The sequence below is a fragment of the Vicia villosa genome, linkage group LG7, assembly GCF_029867415.1.
Source record: "Vicia villosa cultivar HV-30 ecotype Madison, WI linkage group LG7, Vvil1.0, whole genome shotgun sequence".
Taxonomy (NCBI): Eukaryota; Viridiplantae; Streptophyta; class Magnoliopsida; order Fabales; family Fabaceae; genus Vicia; species Vicia villosa.
In genome coordinates, this window is record NC_081186.1 from 62,624,421 (window position 1) to 62,647,532 (window position 23,112).

The 23,112-nt window shown below is 34.3% G+C and overlaps 3 protein-coding genes across 3 annotated transcripts; all 3 read right to left on the bottom strand.

The window, feature by feature from the left end:
- Nucleotides 1–1,430: 1,430 nt before the first annotated feature.
- On the bottom strand, nt 1,431–5,265 carry LOC131620644 (DEAD-box ATP-dependent RNA helicase 36). Its single transcript, XM_058891777.1, has 7 exons — nt 5,108–5,265; nt 4,387–5,026; nt 3,207–3,529; nt 2,622–2,825; nt 2,455–2,536; nt 2,066–2,164; nt 1,431–1,933 (listed from the first exon to the last, which is right to left on the bottom strand). The coding sequence occupies exons 2-7, from the start codon at nt 4,978–4,980 to the stop codon at nt 1,694–1,696; spliced, it is 1,542 nt and encodes a 513-aa protein (XP_058747760.1). The 5' UTR covers nt 4,981–5,026; nt 5,108–5,265; the 3' UTR covers nt 1,431–1,693.
- A 3,796-nt stretch (nt 5,266–9,061) lies between these two features.
- On the bottom strand, nt 9,062–11,903 carry LOC131620645 (thylakoid lumenal 29 kDa protein, chloroplastic). The gene is made up of 11 exons (XM_058891778.1): nt 11,672–11,903; nt 11,479–11,586; nt 11,186–11,270; nt 11,054–11,088; nt 10,866–10,931; nt 10,509–10,549; nt 10,265–10,395; nt 10,029–10,135; nt 9,793–9,930; nt 9,435–9,569; nt 9,062–9,359 (listed from the first exon to the last, which is right to left on the bottom strand). Exons 1-11 carry the CDS (start codon nt 11,771–11,773, stop codon nt 9,249–9,251), a joined length of 1,059 nt encoding a protein of 352 aa, XP_058747761.1. The 5' UTR covers nt 11,774–11,903; the 3' UTR covers nt 9,062–9,248.
- Nucleotides 11,904–15,992: 4,089 nt separating this feature from the next.
- On the bottom strand, nt 15,993–20,481 carry LOC131620646 (O-fucosyltransferase 7). The gene is made up of 12 exons (XM_058891779.1): nt 20,091–20,481; nt 19,428–19,502; nt 18,701–18,800; nt 18,553–18,620; nt 18,368–18,456; nt 18,094–18,274; nt 17,699–17,827; nt 17,479–17,612; nt 17,186–17,399; nt 16,922–17,106; nt 16,732–16,827; nt 15,993–16,627 (listed from the first exon to the last, which is right to left on the bottom strand). The coding sequence occupies exons 1-12, from the start codon at nt 20,238–20,240 to the stop codon at nt 16,474–16,476; spliced, it is 1,575 nt and encodes a 524-aa protein (XP_058747762.1). The 5' UTR covers nt 20,241–20,481; the 3' UTR covers nt 15,993–16,473.
- Nucleotides 20,482–23,112: the final 2,631 nt, after the last annotated feature.

A 23,112-nucleotide genomic window follows, 5' to 3' on the forward strand; every position in this document is an offset into this window, starting at 1 on the left:
CCTCAAGAGCACGCCCGATCAGGTTAACTAAGTAGGAACAATCTTCCTCTGAGTAAGAGGTCCGATGCTCTTTATAAGGACGAAGATTCGATCCAATCGACTATGTAGAAGGAGGAGGGTCTGATGTGCGTAACAGCCGCCGAGAAGCATTTAAAGCATCAGTATTCCCAGAGGATTCCTGGAGCTGAGAAGCATTGGCCCACTATGAAGTAGTTGAAGGACCCGTTGTAGTTGGCGCCGACTAGATTCCCCACCTAGAAAGGCAGGGCGTCTTCTCATTCTTATTAAATATGTAGATAGTCATTAGCAAAGTCAAAATATCGTAAACAAGCGAGTTTATAACAAAGAAACCAAGGGCGTTTGGATGGAAATGACCCTCGTTGCAGTACTTCGGAAACAATTTGGTATATTTACCCCGCTCCATCTCCTACTGTGCATACCGTTGCATGTGCTGTTAGGCGAATAAGAGGTAACTAGGAAGAATCAGTCTTCAAAATGTTTCAAGTTTTCTAAGAACATCCTGAAGTCACAGACGGTCGACACTAAAGAAACTAAGCCTCGACCTCGTGATTGAGTCACATCGCCACGTTGGACTTTGAAGAGATGGAAGAAAAGGGTCAGAGAATGTCTCCCATTCAAATATTCACACAAATATTAGAAGACTTTCACATATGCCCAACTCGCATTATCAAGTTGCGACGGGACAACCATCTGATATTTGAGAACTTCCATTTTAAAACGCCACTGAAGGGCAGCCGAAGACCCATAAATCGAGAAAACACACTCATAAAAGGGATGACATGATCAATATTCTATTCTCACTGTAGATTCTTTCATTTTCAGTTAAGGCCAAAACACCACTAAATCACCAATTGTGAATATTGAATTGCATATTGACTAAAGACTTGATTTGTTATACTTACTTAGGGTGTCATTGGAACATCATAAAAAGGAAAGAGAGAAATGGAGGCGAGAAAGAGGAGAGAAAACACAATTCTTCTAATTGGCATATGAATGAAATTGGTGAAAAGGAAGTAAATAGCATGAGACCCACTTTTTTTCCTTCTCTTCAAAACATCGAAGAAAGACAAGAGAAAGCATTAATATAACATTATTTTCACTTTTATCCTTTTACTTCAATTTAATTGTGACATGAATAATTGTGTAGTATTAAATACAATAAAATAATAAAATAAATAAATGCAAATTTTTAGAGAGACAAATATATTATTATATTTATTTAATTAATCATTAAAATATAATATTAAGTTAATTAAGATAATAATCAATATCTAATGATCTCAAAAAAAAGGAAAAACATAGCCTTAATATTATACACAATCAAAACCACAAAATAAAACATAATTCTAAGGGGAAAAACATTGTTAATAATTTAACATTGTTAATAACATAATTCAATAGTATCATGATTAGCCAAAATTGCACATCATTTGCATAATCTATTCGAGGGATTAGTTTCAGGATTTCTCCATATCTTCTGATTTAACAAAATCAAAATCTGCAATCTTATGATACAGATACAGAAATGTATATGCAACACTACAATGATTTAGCTCCCTCTCTGTCCAATTCTTCAAAATATACCTCCACTTTTCTTAATAAGAAGCACTCTTCAAAATCCCTGTGTTTAAAGAAATTATAATTCTAAGAATTGTTTCCTAGGTATAATAATTTACAATTTCTTCTTACTCCTTTTCTTTAGTGATGCTATATCTGCTGATGCATCCACTTCCACTTTTTCATGTTTATTTCCTTTCTTGGAAAATTCTTTATTTCTCTTTCTCTTACTTCTTTGCTTTAATAATCCTTTTTCTTCTAGCATTTTCAGTTTCTGTTTTTTCCGCTCTTTCGCTTTATCTTCAAACCCATCATCAATCATCTTCATGTTCGCAACATTTTTAGCACTGAAAACCTACATTGCATCAAAGCAGACAAGTTTAAAATCCTATAATATTAACAAGCCACACTCAAGAAGAGACAATGATATAAAATCTAATTTGCAATTCATACGCTAGGTGAACAAGCTACACCAATAAAAACATACCTTTTTCATGAGAGAAAGCACCTCATTTTCTTTGTATTCAATCATATCAAGTTGCCTTTTGGTAAGGGCCTCTATTTGACGAACGAGATCAACATCATTCTGCAAATATCAAATTTATTTGATGACAAAAGGAAATCAGTGCAAAACAAATATCAGAATCCTAAAATGATTTCATTTCGAACAATAGAAAGTGATCTTTACGGTTCCATTTAATTTGAGAAAATATTTTCTGTTTTCACCGGGTTTATAGTTCTAGTGTTATCTGCACAACTCCTTGAAAATAGGTAACAGATTGAAAACATGTGAAAGTTTTGTAAATCCTGTAAAAGTGATAACAGAAAATAAAAACTAAAACGTTTCCTCTTACACCTAAAATAAAATGTGTTTACCTGGGTGACAAGGCTCAAAGCAAGTCCCCCTCTACCTGCTCTTGCAGTACGACCAACACGATGTATATAATCTCGCGGAATCCTGCGGTTGAATGGTTAAAATATGTTACATCAAATGCCTCGAAGACGTACAAATAAAATAGCAGAGTTTGAAAAGAAAGAGTAACCTTGGAACATCATAATTAATAACAAGGTCAACTGTAGGAATATCCAAACCACGGCCAGCAACATCAGTTGCTAGTAATATAGGAACCTTTCCTGATTTAAAGTCATGAAGTGCTTCAAGCCTCTGAGCCTGTGATCTGAATGAATACAGAGCTGCAGCTTCTTGATCGAGCACTTCCAGCATTAAATTTAAACGATGACAATCTCTGCAATTTGGGAACAGTTAAAGAGTATCTACAAGATAAAATGTACACACATAATTGCTTAGAATAATATGTTAGTTTAGGGATAACTTGCACCCCCAAGTGTAAGCAAGCATGACTCAGAACAACTATACTCCTATCTTATTTGTACTTACTTTTTCCAATGTGCAAGAATAAAAGCTTAGTTATTGATGGCGAGGAAAAGAATAAAAAGCATAAAAAATGTCTATAATTGTCTTAGGATATCATACAAGTAAATGAAACTCATTTTTATATTAGCTAGAAAACTGATAGTAGGTAGATGAAAAATGAGTAGTGTACCATTATACAAACAACAAAAAATGTATATGAAAAATTAAAACAAATCATCATCTAGAGAGATACCTGCAAGTGGAGACAAAGACAATGGCAGACCGAACTCCCGTATCTTTCATTTTAGACAAGATATGCAACAAATATACATCCTTCACCTTTTTAGGGATGAATACAGCTTGTTGAGTAAGTTTTTCAACTGTCTTAAACCCTTCATAAGCCTCGAAGGCATACAGCTTATCTTGATAACGCTCGCGCAACTTCTGCAAATTACTAGTTGTGGTTGCAGAAAAGAATAGGTTTTGCCGACTTTCTGGTAAGCTCTGGAAGATAAATTTCAATTCGTCCTGAAACCCAACATCCAGAACCCGGTCTGCTTCATCCAAGACAAGAAACTACAAAAGCAAGTGTCAATTAGAGCATAATCATAGCAATGTTTAATCTATTTATAATGTTTTAAAACAAAGAAATACATTATTGAAGATTTATAATATGTAATCATGCAAGTAAAGTATCCAATTTTGATTACTAAAACATGTGAAAGAGATTCTAATTGGATTAGCTTACTTCAGTTTAGGACTTATGTGACTATTTGAGATGGCTTATAGAAACAAACATGTTGAGTTTATGGAGATAAACTTAATAGAGGCCCTTCTCAGGAAGTTGATCGTGTGTGTTTGGATTTGCGGTGGACATAATTGATTTTGATAGAATTGATTTTAATAGAATTGAGTTTAGTAGAATTGAGTTTAGTACAATTGATTTATATTTGGATACATATATAAAAGTGAGTTGAACAACAAATTTTAGTGTAAAAATCACATTTAAACTCAGAAGCTACAAATTCTAGCTTCAAGTAAAATCAATTCTAAAGTTAGAACCAATTCTACTTTAGAAGAACCATACACCTCAAAATCACTTACACCTCTAGAATTGCTTTTGGTTCTTCCAAAAGCCAAACCAAACATACACGAAGTACCAAATGCTATGCCAATTGTTTGTATGTTGATGAACTATCTCTGATTTTGAAAAACAACATCCGTGTACCCTCCGCAGTTTATCTCCATAAACTATTAATGATTCCATGAAAATAACTTATAGCCTATACAAGTGTTTCGCAATATGTGCTCAATTAAATTTCTTATACAAAATCGGGCTAAAATCAACAACGTTATCACATCAAAACAAGAGCATCAACACAAACAAATTAAGGAAACAACAAACTATTCACCAAATCCATCATGATCATTACCTTAGTCCTGGAGAAAACAGGCGCAATTTCCGGATTATCCTTGAGCAAAACATTGATCCTTCCAGGAGTAGCAATAACAAGGTGAGGCCTAGCAACCAACTCCTTAGTCTGTCTAAGCATATCCATACCACCAACAATCAACGCAATCCGGAGTCGCAGCGAGGAACCAAGGGCCCGAAACTGCTCCGCCAGCTGAAACGCAAGCTCACGAGTGGGCGTCACCACGAGAGCAAACACACCAAACGGATGCTCCGCCAGACGCTGGAGTATAGGAAGCGCAAACGCCGCCGTTTTACCGCTACCAGTCTCGTCGATTCCGATTACATGACGGCCTTCTAGAATCTTCGGGATGCAGTACTGCTGCACGCGACGTGGTGCCAACATTCTGAGTTCCTTGCAGGTTTTCACCGCCCATTCCGAGAGTCCGAGCTCGGAGAAAGTGGCGGTGTTTTCGGTGATGGAGTTAGGGTTTTCATGGGTAATGATGTTGTTTTGAGGGATAATTGTGGCGGCGGGTGAAGAGTTTGTTGAGGGTTTGAGAGATGGTTTGAAGAGTGGGAAGTTTTCGTCTACTTCGTGTTGTGATTTCTCCATTGTGTTGCACAAAAATAAAATTTCCCTCAAGATGAGAAAGTTGGCACTGTCAATAACAACGTGCCAAGTGTTATTGGCTAAAAACAACAGCAAAGAAAGATTGGGGTATATTTGGAGAATGGCACACCTGTGATTAACCTTGCTTTGCTTCAATTTGATGTAATGGTGTTGTGAATGAAAGCAAAGACGGCGAAAAGAAGATGAGAAGCAAAGTTGCCGAAGAAAGGCGGTGAAATGACGGTGTTGAGAAGAGAGAAAGGGTTTAGCGTGTCTTGTAACAGAATTCCTTCGTTAGGTTTTCTTTACTTTTTTATTTTAGGCTATGTTTGGATAGAGTAAAATGAACGGAGCGGAATGGAGTGGAGCGGAATGGAGCGGAACGGAGCGGAGCGGAATGGATTAAAGATGACATTCCATTGTTTGGGTATTGCATGACGGAATAGAGACATTTTGTCATTCCGCCCAAATCGGAGGGTATAAAAAATGACAGAAAGTGATGGAATGGGATGGAATGCATTCCATCCGGTTCCGCTCCATTCCATCCGTTTTTAATCAATCCAAACAATGGAACATAAGTTTATACCATTCCGTTCCATTTCATTCCACTCCCTTCCATCAATCCAAACATAGCCTTAAAAATGATAAAAAAAAAAGTGACATTAGCTAAACACAATTGATTAATGGGTCAACCCTGCTTTGATTAATTTAATTCTTTTTACCTTTTCAATATATTTTTAGATAAAATAAATATGTGGTAGTATTTTTTTTTATAAAACACTAATGATAAAAATAAAGGGTTAAATATATCAGAGATCTTCGTAAATATGTAAATTTTTAATTTTAATTTCTTCAAAAATTTCTTTCAATAAACTCTAAAATTGATCTCTCCCGTTAAGGTCTGTTTGCCAATAAACTCTAAAATTGTATGACATGTAATTTGGTTTAATTAATGTTGTTAGTAACTTATAATTTTGTAAGTTTGACCTATAATTTTGTTTTTAAGTAATGTTGTAAGTGACCTATAATTTTGCAAGTTTCATGTGCACAAATTTGACCTTTAATTTGGTTTAATTAATGTTGCGAGTGACCTATCATTTTGAAGTTCTATGTGTATAAGTTTGACCTATAATTTGGTTTAACAAATGTTGTAAGTGACCTATAATTTGGTTTAAAACATTAGAATTAGACATAACATGTAATTCGGTTCACATGCAGTACATTACATTTGCATAATTTTAACATAACTTTTGCATAATTTAGCATCCTGCTCCTGCATAAGTTTGACATAACTTTGACATTACATAAGGTTCATAAGCGGTATATCACATAACTTTGATATTACATAAGGATCATCAGGTTCATAACTTTGACATTACACATAACATAAAGTTAATCAGGTTCAAAACATTACATCAAAACATAAGGTTCTCAAGTGATTTCCCATCACACAGTCAAAACATTACAAAATATCTTGTTCCAAACATATCAAGTTCATATATTGTTCACTGAGTTAACCCCTTGCAAATGTCCTCCTTTTTTTTACATGTTACCAGTCACTTCTACCGCGACTTCATCCTCTTCACTGAGCACCAAAGGATCATTTGTTTTTTTTACCAGGACCATCATACTTGTGCTTCAAATGACATCCATCTAAGCCTACAACAATCAGTAAGATACCACCATATTTGTGCTTCAAATGACCTCCATTTAAGCAATACATGGTCAACATGCTTTTGTCAATGTTTTCTTGGTCCCATTAAAACACATATAACACCTCTCAAATCTTGGTTTCAAACCTGGAACTAAAGAACTAGTAGCGACCTTGAAAGTATTTCCTGTTGAAGCCCTTCTCAACTCAGCACCGTAAGACCATAACAAGCTAAATTATTTGCTAGAATCCTCTTCAATAACTTGTCTAGCAATTTGCCTTGTCTTGAAAGCTCTACAACCTGAGATTTATGTGGCATACCTACGTCTACCATCAGCTACTACATTAATTAACCTCATCTTGTTGTTATTCTTCAACCCATCTACAATGACCTTAGCAACCCACTTTGCTTTAGCACTTTTGTTGAAGAATTGTCTTCCACACTTGTGCTTTGCAAACAATGTTTTAATCCTAAATGTTGTGGAGGTTTAAACTCTACTACACAAGACAATATAGTTACATTTTTTTCTTATCCTTGCATATCACCCTACATCTATTGTCATCATTTTTTTTCAAACCTTACATCCATCACATTCAAAAACATTATGCTCTAGTATAGCATCTTTAAACTGTTTCAATGAACGAAACTTCATTCCAACCTTGAAAATATAATCCTTACTTAGAGTATCTTCTTCATTGAACCTGATTACACACGACCTTTCATCACAACTGTCATCATCAATCCCACTATGCAATTCATTAGTCATGTATTCCTTTTTAAATGACATATGCCTTCCCTGTTTCTTCTGTGATAAACATGTTCTTAATTGGTTCACTTTGGACATCAACACAAGGAATTGTTTCAGTTCTATGTTCACCATCAACACTTGCATCAACCCTTTCATCAAACCCTTTTATCAAAACCCTTCGTCCTCTTCTTTTCACTATCATCAAATTGTATATCCCTAACTGATTCATCACCACTGAACTCACTTAATTTGGCATCCTCTTCATCACATGTTTTACCCTTGCCTTTATCTCTAATCCTATCCCTAAAGGTAATACCTCTTATATCTGGTTTTGGCTCACAGAATATCTCAACATCACAATTATGTTCAACAACATACATAGCTAACTCAACACCATCTCCATCATCCCTAAATGGTTTTAAATATTCTTCAAAAGATCCTACTTCACGTTTCCGCTTAATAGCATTAACGTCAAACTCAAGTTCAAGCGATTTCACTAAGTTACGAGCTTCAAAAAAAGTGTCAGAAACCGCATAATTCCTATATAACCTACACAACATGATCACTCAGATCTCTCCCACGAGCATAACACTTAGATCCGACCTATCCTACTATCACTCCAAGGATCTAAAATTGTGCATATATAATCCCTTACATCAAAGTATAAAGTTAGGAGTATAATCATATTTTATAACTTGTAGGCTATGGATTGCACATTTAGTACTCAACTATCAAGGGTGGCGTACATATCATTGACCGTCCTACTCTATCCCATGAGACTCTAGTCCCATTATATTTGAGAATACATTCGGAGTCAGACGCTGTAACTAAGATAGTCACATGTCCCCCAACTAACTAACTAACAAAATAACTCATGTATTTCGTGCCCTACATAGATGTCGTGGTGCTGCATAAGTGTGGTAACACTCACACGGGGTCCAACACAAAGGTCGTGCTATCTAAGTGAACCACACAACATTATGCATCATGACTCACCCATCCTCTATAAGAGCAGCAACCATCATCTTGCGGCTCCGTGTATTATGCTCCTCTATACCAACATTATGCATGATAACTTTTGGATGAAATTCAAACCCATTTAACTTTGTATTAGAGTTGTGTTAAGGACAACGACGTGAAAATGTCATGCCCACGCTAGGCACGTGAAAATGTCATGCTCACGCTAGGCGTAAAAGTGAGAGTTGTGTTAAGGACTACGACGTGAAAATGTTATGCCCACGCTAGGCGTAAAAGTGAGCATTGAAGTTGTTTGGTGTCCCACCTTGCTTAAGTTTGAGAGCTCTTTAACCTATGAATGTGTTTGGACAACTTCATCCACTGAATTAGCTTTTAGGATGAGATACAAGTCCATTTAAGTGAACCAAAAATTGATTTTGTTTCGGTAATTATCTAAAGTTTGTCAACTCTGTAAATATAAAGGGGTTAGTCCCAGTCAAACTAATTTATATAAGAAATGCTTCAGCATTTCCTTTCAATATGTGTTCTCCCCTATGTTTTTTTCTCCTCCAACTCTCAAATTAAGTTTATCTTCACCAAAAATGCTTCAAAAGAAAAAACTACTATTTTTTGTTAACTAATTGATATTATACTAGTAGCTGATCAACTTCACAGAGGTTAGTAAAAAAAATAATAAAGCTGTGCATCATCAAAACAATATAGCAAATAAGTCAAACTCTGCTTCATTCTCAAATATTGGTTTAGTTTCAGCATAATGAGAGAGGATATGGTTCTACCTCACTAGAATCTCAATATTTTTGAGTTAAAAACAAAAAAGAGAAAAAGATAAGTCAAAACTTGAAATTCAAGGTCTGTCCTATGGAAGTAAATGAACATGACATGGTACACTATCCTTACAACTTGAGTTTAGTAATGTCGATCTTCTTACGAGGATATGTATACGCTTCATAGTTAATATTTTGGCCCAAAGTACTCAATTTCGTGAAAGTTGTTATCAGATCAACCTGAAAAGATAACAAACAAAAGTCTCAGAAACTGTTTTGCTTCGTTTGGATAGAGATGGAGATAAACAAAGCTACCTCATAATCTGTTCGCGAGACAGTTTCGCGGCTCCGTTGGTATTTTTGTACCCATGGAGCAACGTCCGGATCAGATGCTAATAAGGCTTCTGTTGCATCCTGATCAGGACCTATGAAGGCAGACAAAACAGCAAGCTAGGCAAATATAGAAAGAAAATAATTAGTAACATGCAATGATCTGTCATTCAGAGCCGTCTTAAGTTTTTGAAGGCCCTGTGTAGGTTACCATGGTTTTCCACAGTTAAATATTATGTAAGACAAATATTTTATGAGACCCTATTTAGCCACGGCTTAATTGTGATAAATTTTGGACCCTAAGCGATAGTAAGCAAAAGTAGTTATAAAATATGGAAAGTACCTGGCGAGGACCAAGGCCTACGGCAGAAAACTTATCTTTCATTTCCTGAACACTTGCTTTCTCCCAAATTGGAATTCTCCCCTCTGGATCCGGCTCTTGAGTATCAGCCCGACCGAATTGCCGGTCGAATAAACCCCACTGATCCATAAAGAAAATGGAACGCGTTGCATGCTCCAGTTAGTGGAAGCTTAAGTAGTAAAAAATTATGGAGTAAGAAAACAAGTTCAAAATAAAACCTGTCCATTTGATCCATATGCTGTGTAGAGTAAATTCCCTTTCTCCACATTTCCACCGCATTTGCGGATTGCAGAAGCTAAAAATGTAGCCTTTGTTGCACTTTGTGCTACAAAATTGAAGTCAATAAATCAAAGGAATTTGAGTATATCTCCACAACTTCTATAGCCAATTCTTAATCACAAATTGTTTAACAAAAAATTGTCACAATCAACTGACATTTAGAAAAATGTATAACCTGCATACTGGATTAGATCTGCATAGGAAATCGGTCCACCTTTCGAATATGAATCTATTTCTTTTTTCGCTTCCTCTATGAAATTCAAGGCTGCAGAAAGCCCCTTATTTTCAGGTCTACTTATTTCTGAGCTTCACACAGAATTATGAAAAACAAAACAGAAAAAAATATTATGATTATTAGTAAGCAAAAATAATGCATACAACACGCAAAGGAGGAGGAATTCCAAAGAAAAAAGAAGTACCTGAACCGTATTGAGCCATTTGGGCCACCGGTTTTCGTTGCCTACAAACTTAACATGATTCCAATCAATATTTATTGCAAATGATGAATATAGAAATATCTGTTCATGCCAGTGTTGTCAATCATTGATCGCGGAGAATGGTGTTTTGTTCAAATTTTGCTACACTAAAATGCTATAGCATTTTTCTATAGCCATTATTGGCAACACTTTGTACTAAATTGCGTATTGTGCTACAATAGAACCATTTGTTAAAATTCTGCTACGCTATAGTGCTGTAGCACCGCTACAGCTTCTATTTGACAACACTTGTTCATGCATGTGTGTGTGCGAGTGCGTGTGTGAGTGCGTATGTCTCACCTTATCATAAGTCAAAGAATCATTTATCGCCAGTGTTAGTATGGATGGAACAATATCGGGATTTCCCTGAAGAGATATCAAATGTAAAATCAGATTATATTCAAATAATGAATTCTATTCTCAAAGGTATAATCTACAACCAACTACTTTTGCTGGTATCAAGTAAATGTGAATCAGCGATAATATACCTTAATGGCATTATAAAGAGTTCCTTTAATTTCAGCTGTAAGAACAGAAAGTTAGAAATCTGCTAAACGAAAAGAACAGTTGAGTTGACATGATTAATGGTTACATAGAATAGTAAACCCGGAGAATCTTACATTGAAAATCAGAACGCTGTCTGCGTTCAATTAGGTCAGCGGCATTAGCCGTTCCAACAAGCAATCCAGAGTTTGTTATCGATTCCTACAAACAGATACAACTGACCGAAACTCATCATCAAATCAATCTTATCCACTAAGTACATATCTAAAAATTATTGTATGATCTTTTAAACCAGCTCAGTTGGTAGCTGCACAGGGAAATCAGGGTGTGGGGGTTCGAACCCGCGACAAATTTAAACTACTTTATAAGAATTGATTTGTTATCAATAACATGAAAGAAAGGGTCTTACCAAGCCAATAGTGACCCCAATGCATTTAAGAATGTCTCTTCGTTTCCAATGGAACTGTTGTTCATCATCACTAACATCTGTTTTGATTTTAGCACAACAAATGGACACCTAACAATAACATTTGAACATTATTATATAATTGTTTTAGGATATTGTAATGCATGCGACAAAGAAAACTGAATCAAACACTTACTGAACGAGGTTGGTGTCTGGTTGTAGTTGTTGTTGGATAATGAGAACCAAGTAGTGGATGGAGAGAAGGAAGAGTTGAGATTGAGAGGAAAGAGACACCCATTGTTGTTGCAATTATACCAAAATTGTTTGAAGTTTGTGTGTTTGGAAGTAGAGAAGGGGGAAAAAGGTGATGCAATATTGTATGATCTTTTGTGGTTTGTTTGAGGTCACTTTAGATAATACATTATCCACTTCCATGTTTTGCTATTGGATTCTCTTATTTCTACCCCAATCCTTCCTTAGATTTCTATAAATAGACCCCTCTAATTAATATGGTATTTTAACTCATTAAAACTTGGTAAATTTTTAATCCACCTCATATTTATTTTTTCAAGGATCTTTCAAATTGTTAACTTTGCCATTCTTTGAGACACTATTTTCTTCCGTAGGGATCCTTCTAGACCGTGTATAGATGACTTTATTTTTTTATCATTGACTATTTTTTATTATCTTATTTAAGGATCGAAATCCATTTTGGTTTCTTTTCTTTTAAAAATACTAGTTTGATCATTCATCGATTAAAAATGTGTTACGTTTGTCATTTCTATTAAATCTGTTAGTCAAAGTCAAATTAAATTATCAAATGGTGCTAATATAAAAATTAGGTGCTGATATGGAGAAAAATAATATGATGTTTATATTATGTTAAGTTAAATGTATTCTCAATTCATTTCTTTTGCATTTCATAACTTTAGAAGACAAATGTTTGAAGAAGCGCTGAAGGCGAAACTTTGAAGGTGATTTCGAAGAAGGCGATCACGTTTGAAGAAGCTTTGAAGGCGAAGGCAAAAGCGTAATTTAAGGTTAAAATGAGTGAAGGAGACAACGATTGAAGGTACAAACACCATTGAAGAACCTTTTCATATGGTTAGTATCGTTTTATTTGTTTTAGATTTTAGGGTTCTAAATGTTATGCGGTGTTCTTGTTAGAAATGAACTTTTACTATTTTAGGGTTTTCAGTGATACGATTTTATGTGGTCTTAATCAATGAAATGTTTTCTAGTTTTATAATTTTAGGGAACGCAATGTTATCTCGTGTTCATGCATCAATGCTATGTATTTCTGGTGTTAGGATTTTAGGGTTTACGCCCCCTTTTCTAATTTTACATTTTCTAGACTTAGGTAGAAATGAATGAATACTTGAGTTTGAAAATTCATCATGGTGGTGAGTTTATGGATAGTGAACAAATTGTGTATGTGGGAAGAAAATGTGTTGAATTAAAAATTGATGTTGATAAGTGAAGTTACTTTGAGTTGGTATGTATATGGAAGGAACTAGGTTACAGTGAGATAGATACAATTTATTATAAGGACCTCACTTTTGGGATGAATGTTCTGAATGATGACAAAGGTGCATGAATGTTTATATAAGGACCCCAATTTTGTAGGATCTATTTAAGTGTTGATGTTTATATACAATATTCTATGTCCGAACCAAAGTATTTTGAGGGTCATCTTCCTGAAAAAGAAGATTTATATGATGAAGTAGTTAGGGGGATAATGTGCAGGATGATCAGAGTTGTGATGTTAATATTGGTGAGGGGCTTAATTATGATGAGGTACAAGGGTTGAATGATGATGAATTGTAGTGGTTGAATGATGATCAGGGTGGTTATGTTAATGTTCGTGAGGGGTTGGATTATGTTGTTGAGGTGCATGATGGGATAAAGACTGATCAAACTAATACATGTGTGTTGAATGATGATGTAAGCTCTGATGACAGTGAGGATGAGATTTATAATTATGATAGTGATTTAGAAATTAATTTTGATGATTTTAATTAGAGTGAAGATTACGATGAAGAATAAATTGGTAATCTAATTGACTATGAGAGAAATTGGGAAGAACACAATGGAGAATCAAATGGGAGTGAAAATGAGAGTGAAGAGTTAGGCTATGTTTGGATTGATGGAAGGGAGTGGAATGGAATGGAACGGAATGGTATAAACTTATGTTCCATTGTTTGGATTGATTAAAAACGGATGGAATGGAGCGGAACTGGATGGAATGCATTCCATCCCATTCCATCACTTTCCGTCATTTTTTATACCCTCCGATTTGGGCGGAATGACAAAATGTCTCTATTCCGTCATGCAATACCCAAACAATGGAATGTCATCTTTAATCCATTCCTCTCCGCTCCGTTCCGCTCCATTCCGCTCCACTCCATTCCGCTCCGTTCATTTTACTCTATCCAAACATAGCCTTAGAAAGTGGATGTGAAAGTGATGAGAGTAGTGGAACAACCAAGAAGAAATACCCAATGTTCAAGTTACAGAATGATATGCCAAATTATAAATGGGAGTTAAAAGCATTTTTTTAGTGCAAAAAGTGAGTTTAAGGAAGCAATAACAACATGTGATGTCCAATCTGGAAGGGGCCTCGAGTTTAAGAAAAATGACAATTTACGGGTTAGGGTTCGATGTAAGGAGGGTTGTAAGTGGGAAGAATACTGTGCCAAGTTTCCCAAGAAGGAATCTTGCCAACTTAGGAAAGTAATTTATAACCTCACTTGTAGTAGAGAATACAATGTCAAGATGACGAGTACAAAATGGGTGAGTAAGAGGATTCAAAATTCACTAAAAAATAATTATATGATGAAGATAAAGGATATACAGGAAAAGACTCAAAGAAAATGAAATGTAGTGGTTACCAAGACAAAGTCAATTAGGATTACATTTTCAGCTAGAGACTTGGTTGATGATTCATTTCTAGGGGACTACATAAGAATTTATGACTATTGTCATGAAATCCTAAGAACAAATCCTAGAACAAAACTCAAATTAAATGTCCAGGAAAGGTTGATGATAGAAGGCCTCATTTCAAGAGATTATACATATATGTTGCATGTAAGAGAGTTTTAAGTTGTGTAGACATGTCATTGGTCTTGACAGATGCTTCTTAAAAGGTCTTTGTGGAGAAAAGATTTTGGTAGCAATTGGTAGAGATCCTAATGATTAGATGCTACCAATAAATTTTTGCTATGAGTGCATTTCCTACACATTCATTTCAGATCAGCAAAGATATGTTGTATTTATAACAAGTTTTCATGTTTGCTCTTTATTTTATTTTTAATTGATTAATGTGATTGTTTCTGTATGCTGTATTCTAGGGTTTATTATTTGCAACGGATGAGCTATTACCTAATGTTGAACAAAGATTTTGTGCAAAGGCATTTGTATAACAACTTTAGGAAGAAGTTTCCTAGAAAGTTATTGAAAGAAATTATATGGAAGGTTGCCAAATTAACGTATCCACAAGCATGGGAAAGAAATATGAGAGAAATGATAGACGCCAATGAAGAGGATTTTAAACATATGATGAAGACACCACCCAGATTGTGTAAATCACTTTCCAAGACACATTCAAAATGTGACTTTGTTCTTAATAACATGTCCGAGACATTCAATAATGTCATTGTTGAATCAAGTACTAAGCAATTAGTGACTATGCTGGAAGAAATCAGAACTTACCTTATAGAAAAGTTGGCAAGTAATAGGATGAGATTATCATACTTATGTGATGAGGATGTTTTACCCAACATTAAGAAGAAAGTGGACAGAACCAGCACATACGCCAACTTATGGATTATAAGATAAATTTTCATTTTTATTAGTAAAATTCATTGTTCATTAGTAAATTTCCATATTGATTGTGAGCAACATTGTAAGATGTCAACTGAACACATTTTTGAGGTCGGACATAGTGAAAATCAAGCAGAAAATTTTCTGTCAAACTCATAGGTCTTCCATGTGTTCATGCAATATCAACTATGAGCAGTAAGAACCTAAGAGTAGATGATGACTACATACCAGAGTATTATAAGAAATCAAGGTATCCGACAGTCTATAATCATGTGATTTATCCTATCAATGACTCTAATTTATGGGTCAGGCTAGAATATCTAGATGTTCAACCACCCATATATAGAAAGATGTTAAAAAGACCAAAGAAGAGGAGGAATCTTGAATAAAGAGAAAAAACCTTAGGTAAATTCCATCTTATCTGATAAATTTTGCGCATACAACCTTGTATTTTATTCTAAGTTTGTGCTTGCAACCCTATTTTCTATTCTAGATTTAGCACTTGCTATTCCCTTCCCACTAATCAAACAGCTAAATATGTATATGTGGGATGTGACTCCCTTAATCTTAAAATTATCTTACTCAAAAAAAAAAAAAAAAACATTATTAACACGGTGTAGCATTTACTATTGTATCATAATTAAAAATGTGGAGAGCACATTGGAATGTGTTGTCTAACCACCCAACAACTAATGTAATTCAAAAAGTAACATCTGTTCTCTAAAAACTAATATACCAACACTTGATCAAGAAAGTTAAAATACTGAAATCACTTAAATAAAATAAATACTTGAGAATTTACATTAAGTGAAACTACTTAGGATTTCTCATTAAGTGGCTACATCCCAAAGCCTTTACCCCTCTATAAACAAGCCAATTAGAATAAATGAATGAATCCAGTCATCTCAAAGCACCATCATCCCTTCATGAAGTTCTCATCCTATAACACAACTAAATAAGTGTGCATACCAATAACTGAATATGGATTTTCTTTTCCTTTTATTTTTTCCAAAATTAATCGCGCCCCGCAGAATCGATACCGATATATACACTCATCGACCACATCTTCCAGCTGCGCGCACACATAAGCCTCTAAACCTCTTTTTGATAAATTACACAAGTGTTGCGCCTTTGTAATAATTATTTTTCCAATGAAAAAGTTGTGTAATATCTGATTTACTTGACAATGTGAGAGATGTTTTGGGGTGATGGTTCTGTCCGACATAAGCAATCAGGTAAAGGATTAGCATAAAAGGTTTCTTCCGAGCGAAACCTGTCCATTCCCTTTGTTCCCGATATTGGCCCTTTTCTCTTTCTCGGGAAACCAAGCCTGCAACACATTGTAACAGTTTTAAAATCACAAGCAGAAGTTCAATCTGTGATCGTCATGTATGAAAAAAGAAGGGAACAATGAAGGCTTTTCCAATTGCATACCGTCTTCTGTGGAGATCAATAATCCTATACGACAGCTTTTTCCCCTCGGTCATTGTTCCTTGGTCCAGTTTATCGAAGAGTCGAACAAGGGCTTTCCTAATTAAAACACAAGAGAACAAACAGAAAAGCTTTAAAAGGGATTAAATGGAAAAAAGGTAAACCTAACCAAATATGAAAGATAATGCTTTACCTATCTGGAGATATTGATCTTCCACGCCCAAGGAATCGGCGATGACCTTCAACAGCCCTTGCCATGTTTCCAGAATAAGAAGGTATAAATACATCACTTTCAATAGATACAATATAGTCAAGAGCCGCCATTTGAGATGCATGATTAAAAAAGGGTTCAAGCTCCTCAAAAGATGCCAACTTTTCCTGAAATTAATCACAGGAAGGTTAATCAACATCATAAAAAGACGCCACGAAGCAACATATGAGTACTGCAATTCCTTACCTTGCTCATTAACAATGGATAACGGAATCGCAGTTCAGCCATATGAGACTCACCCCCATATATCTCTCCAGCAGCAATGTATATCGGAGTCTTCGATGGATATCCAAGAGCTGTAAGAAAAATTCCAACTTCCTTTGGAGTTAAGGGGCAAAACCCTTTGGCTCTCTGTTCAATGGGGTCAATATCCTTTACTTTCCAATACGAAGTGTTCTCCCTACAAGTTTCGCATACAAAAACTTTAAAAAACGACATGATATTCAATTTATTCTTCTGAATATTCCACGTTTCCGTACCTGATAATCCGTAGCTCTTCAGCTTCGTCTAGAGATAAATCATGTGTGCACCCACTAAATGCAAGCATATCCTTCTCGTAGCGTAAATGCAATGCAATATAAGGACCCAATGACCTCATTTTCTCGACTAACAACTACAAGGACCCAAAAAAAAGTATTAAAGAATGAAAATAATACAGAAGTCATGGAAAAATCATAGATAGAAATACAAAGCATATACTTTTCCTATTTGTTCAATGCGAGGAGAGAAACGAAGAGCTTCGTAACAGGCTCGGCAGCGAAGCTTCTGAATGTCTGGAGGTAGATTGTTGTTTGCTAGCCGTGAATCCGATTTGGAAGCACGAATAACCTTAAGTTATAAAAAAATTGATTATTGCATAACATGTTAGAAAATAAGACAAATAATGGAATGGTAACATAGAACAACATTATAACCTATGAAACACAGACCCTGAAAACACGACACCGACACTGACATTTCAACACTGGTAATAGTTTGAAAAAATAACATAAACACAAGTGTTGGTGTCGGTTTTGGACATGGACACTGACAAACCTTTTTTTAGAGGTGTCCATTCTAAAGAGATAATAACTATAGATTTTCCACATACATACTTGGTAATCATCCCACAACTTCGCAATCTCATTCTCATAGTAATCCATGCCAGACCAGCTTATGAATTGCTTAACCTTTCTGGTTTCATTAACCAGTTCATTGGGAAGCTTCTTAATTATTTTGACATCGTTAGCTAGAGAATTAATAAAATGATCTTCATCAAAAATATCAGAGAAGTTGCTGAAAGAAAAATCATAAAACCCGAGTTAAAAAAGCCAATAATATCCATTGTCAATCAAGTAAAGTCCAACATAGAGAGAAACTACTATTTACCTTGTATCTTGCCAAAAGGATCTTTTATCGAGTTCTGGAATTACAAGAGTAGCATTTAGGATACGAGCTACAGCTACCATATCACATATCTGAAGCAAAGGGAAAAAGTTCAACTTGGAATGAATTTGCATTTATACTAATAATATGCATATGAGAGTAATATAGAGAAATGAGCAAGATCGTACCCCGGAACGCATTTGGTTGAGCCCACCATTTGTATGAACTAAAAGATATCCTCGTGACTCAACGGGAGCTGAATGAACACGTATTAATCTGAGTAAGTACCAAACTTCTTTATGCTTGCAACTTGCAATAAAAGTCTAAGTATCTTACAAGTGTAATTAGGAGTAGGATTTGCACAGGGAAGAAACCCTCGATTCGATGGAGGCTTCCACAGCTTCTCGTAATCTGAATCCCGTCTGGAACCATTCAACTGTCAAACAGAAATAAGTGAAAATGATAAAAGTGCATAACTTCTTTACAAATTTAAATATATCTACCTACATACATGATCCACCATCATCTCAGCACAAGTACTACAACGAAATCAAACAAGTTTAAAAGTCACGCAATAGATGAATTCCATAAACAGGATAAATGAGCTGAAACAAATATACCACACGGTCAATGAGAATAGGAGAAACTGCATATGACATCTCCATAAGCTTATCTACTGGCATAAATACTTGTGAGCTTGTTTGAGAGAACCTAGGGAAACTGCATATGACATCTCCATAAGTTGTTTTCAGCTCAACTCCACAAGTTCTCTTAGATTAATTTATAAAACTGCTTATAGCTTATATGAAAACAGTTTGACCTTATTCTATCTTTTGTTATAGAAATAGCTTTATACATAGGCACTTATAAGATAAACCATTCCTTAGGCATTTAATTAAGTTGTTATCCGAACAAGACTGAATCTAATAAGCACTTTCTTTGGTTGTTACATAGATACTTTTCTTATATGTAGGGTGTTAGGTTTCTTTAGCATTTTCTTAGGGTTTAAACCGATAATATAGTCAAATAAGTTACTTTCTAACATTGACATGAAGAACCAAACCTTGGGAGTTTGAAGTGCTGCTTTGGATAAATGGGGTGGAGCTAGCTCCCGTGTCCAGCTTTGTAAGTCCCGAGTCTGAATCAATTAGAAACACAAAAGCAATTATACAGCTATAGAATTGATTTTGCATTGATTGTTTGGTTCTTCTAAAATTGAATTGATTCTGCCTTCAGAATTGATTCTACTAAGCTATAACTTGTAACTTTTGAGTTTAAACCTAATTTTTACATTGAAATTTACAGTTCAACTCAATTTTACTAAAGTTATCCAAACCTTAATCACTTTACATTCAAAATTTCAAATCACAATTAACCATAATCAATTTGCTCAAAATCAATTTTTTTCACCGCAGAACCAAAACATACCCTAAATAGATTCCAATATACACATAAAAAAAGACAACAAAGAAGCATATATACCAAAACCACCAAAGTGAATAAACTAAACTACCTTGTTTTCCAAACAGTGTTTACCCTTAATGGCAATCTCTTCAAGTCAACAAAGTAAAAAAAAAGCAATAACCAATACCAATTGAAAAAACCCTAAACATAAAATTATTTGATATGTACAAATTTAACAAATTTCCTACAAAAAGAACAGACAAAAACCTCATATAACAAAAAAAAACCTAAAATCAAAGGACTAAAAGAAAAAAAGACAAACCGTGGTTATCTTGTCATTGAACTTATGATCCTTAGAGGAAGGAACAATATGAAAATGAACAGAGAATAAAGCCACAACAGCTATCAAACATATAGCTGCAGTTAACAGTTTCCTCAAGAATACCAACGAAATCAACCTCCTTCTCAGCATTCCACTCTCAATCAATCAATCAATCAATCACCGATTTCACCCCCAAAATTAGAACCATGCAGTGAAAAATGAAAAACAATAATCGAAAAACAAGACAACAAAATCGACGTTGTTTTTGGTGTGGTCGGGTTTAAGGTAATGATGGGGGTTTGTTTTTTCAGATTGCAAGAATTATGTGACCCTAGGTTTTAGTAACTACTGTAATCGATTTTGATCTGTTCAAAGTTTAAACTTTGTAGTACTTGCTATAACATAACACACTTTTCGTATTTGAACTCAATTAATATTAAATACTTTTTTTTCCTTTTTTTTTGGTTTAAAAATAAAATAAAAAGTATTTCAATTATTATGTTATATTTTTAAAACATTTGCAATTACAATACAATTACAAGGTATAGTTAAGTTTTGTAAATAAATTTTAAAAAAAAAGTTAACTTGGGGACTTTGTACATAATTTTTTTAAATAAAAAAAGTTAAATATGTTTTTGGTTCCTATAAATAAATTAACATTTAATTTTAGTTTTTAAAATTTTTTTCTTTAATCAAGGGTGTTTTATATATGCAGTCTTAGTTCCTATTATTTTTTAAAATTGTTTAATTATTCTCTAATTTTTTTATTTTTTGAACAATTTTTTTATATATGTTTAGAATACTGTAAAATATTTATTTATTAAAATTTAAATTTTTTTAAAATGAGAAGAATTAAATATGAATTTTTCAAATTTTAAAAGATCATGATAAGAGTAATTAAAATGTCGATTTAGAAATCAAAATTTGAGTTTTATTTTTTAAAAACTTTTTAAAATGTTCTAAACATCTATGCAAAGTAATTATTTAAAAATACATATTGGTTTAACAGTACGGACTAAAACTATATGTATAATAATTTTGTAGGACCAAAATATGTCATTTATCCTTTGTATATACTATTTATCCTTTAATTTTAAAAAATTAGGGTTCTTAGAGTTTTCTGGAAAATTAAAGAGCCACGGTTAAAATAAATCCATGAATGATACATGGTTGAATTCGTGATGGAAAAATACACAAGTTTCATGTATGTAGTTTTGCATTTGGTTGAGAACTAAAGGATTCACGATTTTAAAAAATGGTTTGTTCAAAGGTTGAAGATGAAGTTCATCTTTAAATTTTCAAAACTTTGTTTATATTATATTTAATAGTTTGCAGTTTTATAAACGGATGTATGGTCACCCCATTATTAATGTACGCGCTCTTAAGACTCTCTCTCTCTTGCCAAGGTCGCAGGCTTGAACCCCACCTTTTGCTATTTCGAGGTTTATTTTGGTTTTACACATTTCTGACTTAGTTACATATTTATTGAATCAAGTTCATTATTCTAACACACTAAGCGCTTGGCCCAATGATAAATCTTTTAAATTGTGAGCAATAGGACGTGGTTCAAGACCTACTAAATGCAAAGCCTTATGTTAGTCACTAGTTTTATTATTTTATTTTCATAAAAGTTATACACAAGTGAAAATATATTTAAACCTAAAAATATTACATAACAATTTTTTAGATAATTAGTGGACAAAAGATATGATTGTGAATATATTTTTATAAATGAGGTTGTTGTTGTCATTAAGGACTCTATTATATTTAATTTGTTAAAAAAAATACAATAATGTAGATTTCATATCACCAAAAAAAAATTGTAGCTTTTTTATTTATTAGGCGTATCAAATTTTAATTTTTTTCTCGATTGAAAGAATTATATTGATAAAAGCTTAGGAGTGCTAAATTCAATACAGGAAAGATGAAGAAAAGAGAAAGAATACTAGTGGAACTAATTCCACCTGACCCGATACAAATAATCAGCGGGATTAACAATTCAATCCTCTCTAGATATAACAATCCTACCTCTGTTTCTAATACCCAACCAATCCCACAAGATAGATTTAATCCGAGTAAAAATTAAGGGGGTATCTAAAGTATCTTAATTGAAGATAATCACATTCCTAGTCAACCAAATAATCGAGGTCACTACAAACCATAAAACTCTCTGAAGTTTCTTCTTGATTTTTCCTCTCAAGCAAGAATTCAAGTCTTCTGCAGCTGTAAAGATTCCCAGGAAGCCCCCTTCTACCAAGAATCCTGTCGAGGTTAAGACCAAGGAGGCCAGAAACCGGACACAACCAAGGTATATCTCGCACATTCCTCTTTGCATTTGGCTTTTATGTTATTTTCTCATTATTTCAACATATTTTTCCTCATTCTACCAAGAAACCACCAACAACTCCCAAGAAATGTAAACAACAAAGTGTGGAAGTCGAACTCTCAGACTCTGAGGGCGGTCTTTCACTAGATACTTCTAAGCCTTCGAGGAAGGTTAAAAAACAACAAAAAATGACTAAATTTCTTACTCAATCCGTGTCGAAGGTCACCAAGGTCAAGGTGAAGTAAACAAATCCTTCAATAGTGAATGTGATTGATCTCGTTCCTCTACAAGATGCAGAACAAGCTGAGAGAGGAAACTCCAGTCTTGAGACCGGATCCCCAAGGTAAACACATATTACTATCATTTAGATTATTTTCTTCTTTGTATTCGACTTATATATATACATAATATGTTTCATCATTTTTCAGGGTGCAACAGAAATTCCTAAAGAGGTACCTATCGAACAAATCATCGAACAAACTCCTTTGACTAACACTGATCCCATGACTGAGTCGTATACTACTGCATCTCATCAACCAACATCTCTAAAAATATTTGACAAAGGTTCAATGGCAGAGATTACCAAAATAACTAGAGAAATCTCAATGCAAGGTGTTGAAGTACAGATTATCAAAAACGAGTCTAAAAATGGTTCTCCAAAGATTGACAAGCAAAATGGCGAAAGATCAGATTTCA

Bases quoted from the DNA above. Each gene is read 5' to 3' on its own strand.
- LOC131620644 (XM_058891777.1), bottom strand. From the start codon at position 4,980: ATGGAGAAATCACAACACGAAGTAGACGAAAACTTCCCACTCTTCAAA. The intron at 2,826-3,206 runs GTATCTCTCTAG...CCCAAATTGCAG, and splicing joins GTCTTTGTCTCCACTTGCAG to AGATTGTCATCGTTTAAATT. The intron at 2,537-2,621 runs GTTACTCTTTCT...ATTCAACCGCAG, and splicing joins ATTAATTATGATGTTCCAAG to GATTCCGCGAGATTATATAC.
- LOC131620645 (XM_058891778.1), bottom strand. From the start codon at position 11,773: ATGGGTGTCTCTTTCCTCTCAATCTCAACTCTTCCTTCTCTCCATCCA. The intron at 11,271-11,478 runs GTAAGACCCTTT...ATCTGTTTGTAG, and splicing joins TTGGGGTCACTATTGGCTTG to GAATCGATAACAAACTCTGG. The intron at 10,136-10,264 runs GTTATACATTTT...TCAATTTTGTAG, and splicing joins AGATCTAATCCAGTATGCAG to CACAAAGTGCAACAAAGGCT.
- LOC131620646 (XM_058891779.1), bottom strand. From the start codon at position 20,240: ATGCTGAGAAGGAGGTTGATTTCGTTGGTATTCTTGAGGAAACTGTTA. The intron at 18,457-18,552 runs GTACGATCTTGC...CCTTTGCTTCAG, and splicing joins TCAACCAAATGCGTTCCGGG to ATATGTGATATGGTAGCTGT. The intron at 17,107-17,185 runs GTAAGGAATTGC...GATTAATTTCAG, and splicing joins ATCCATTGTTAATGAGCAAG to GAAAAGTTGGCATCTTTTGA.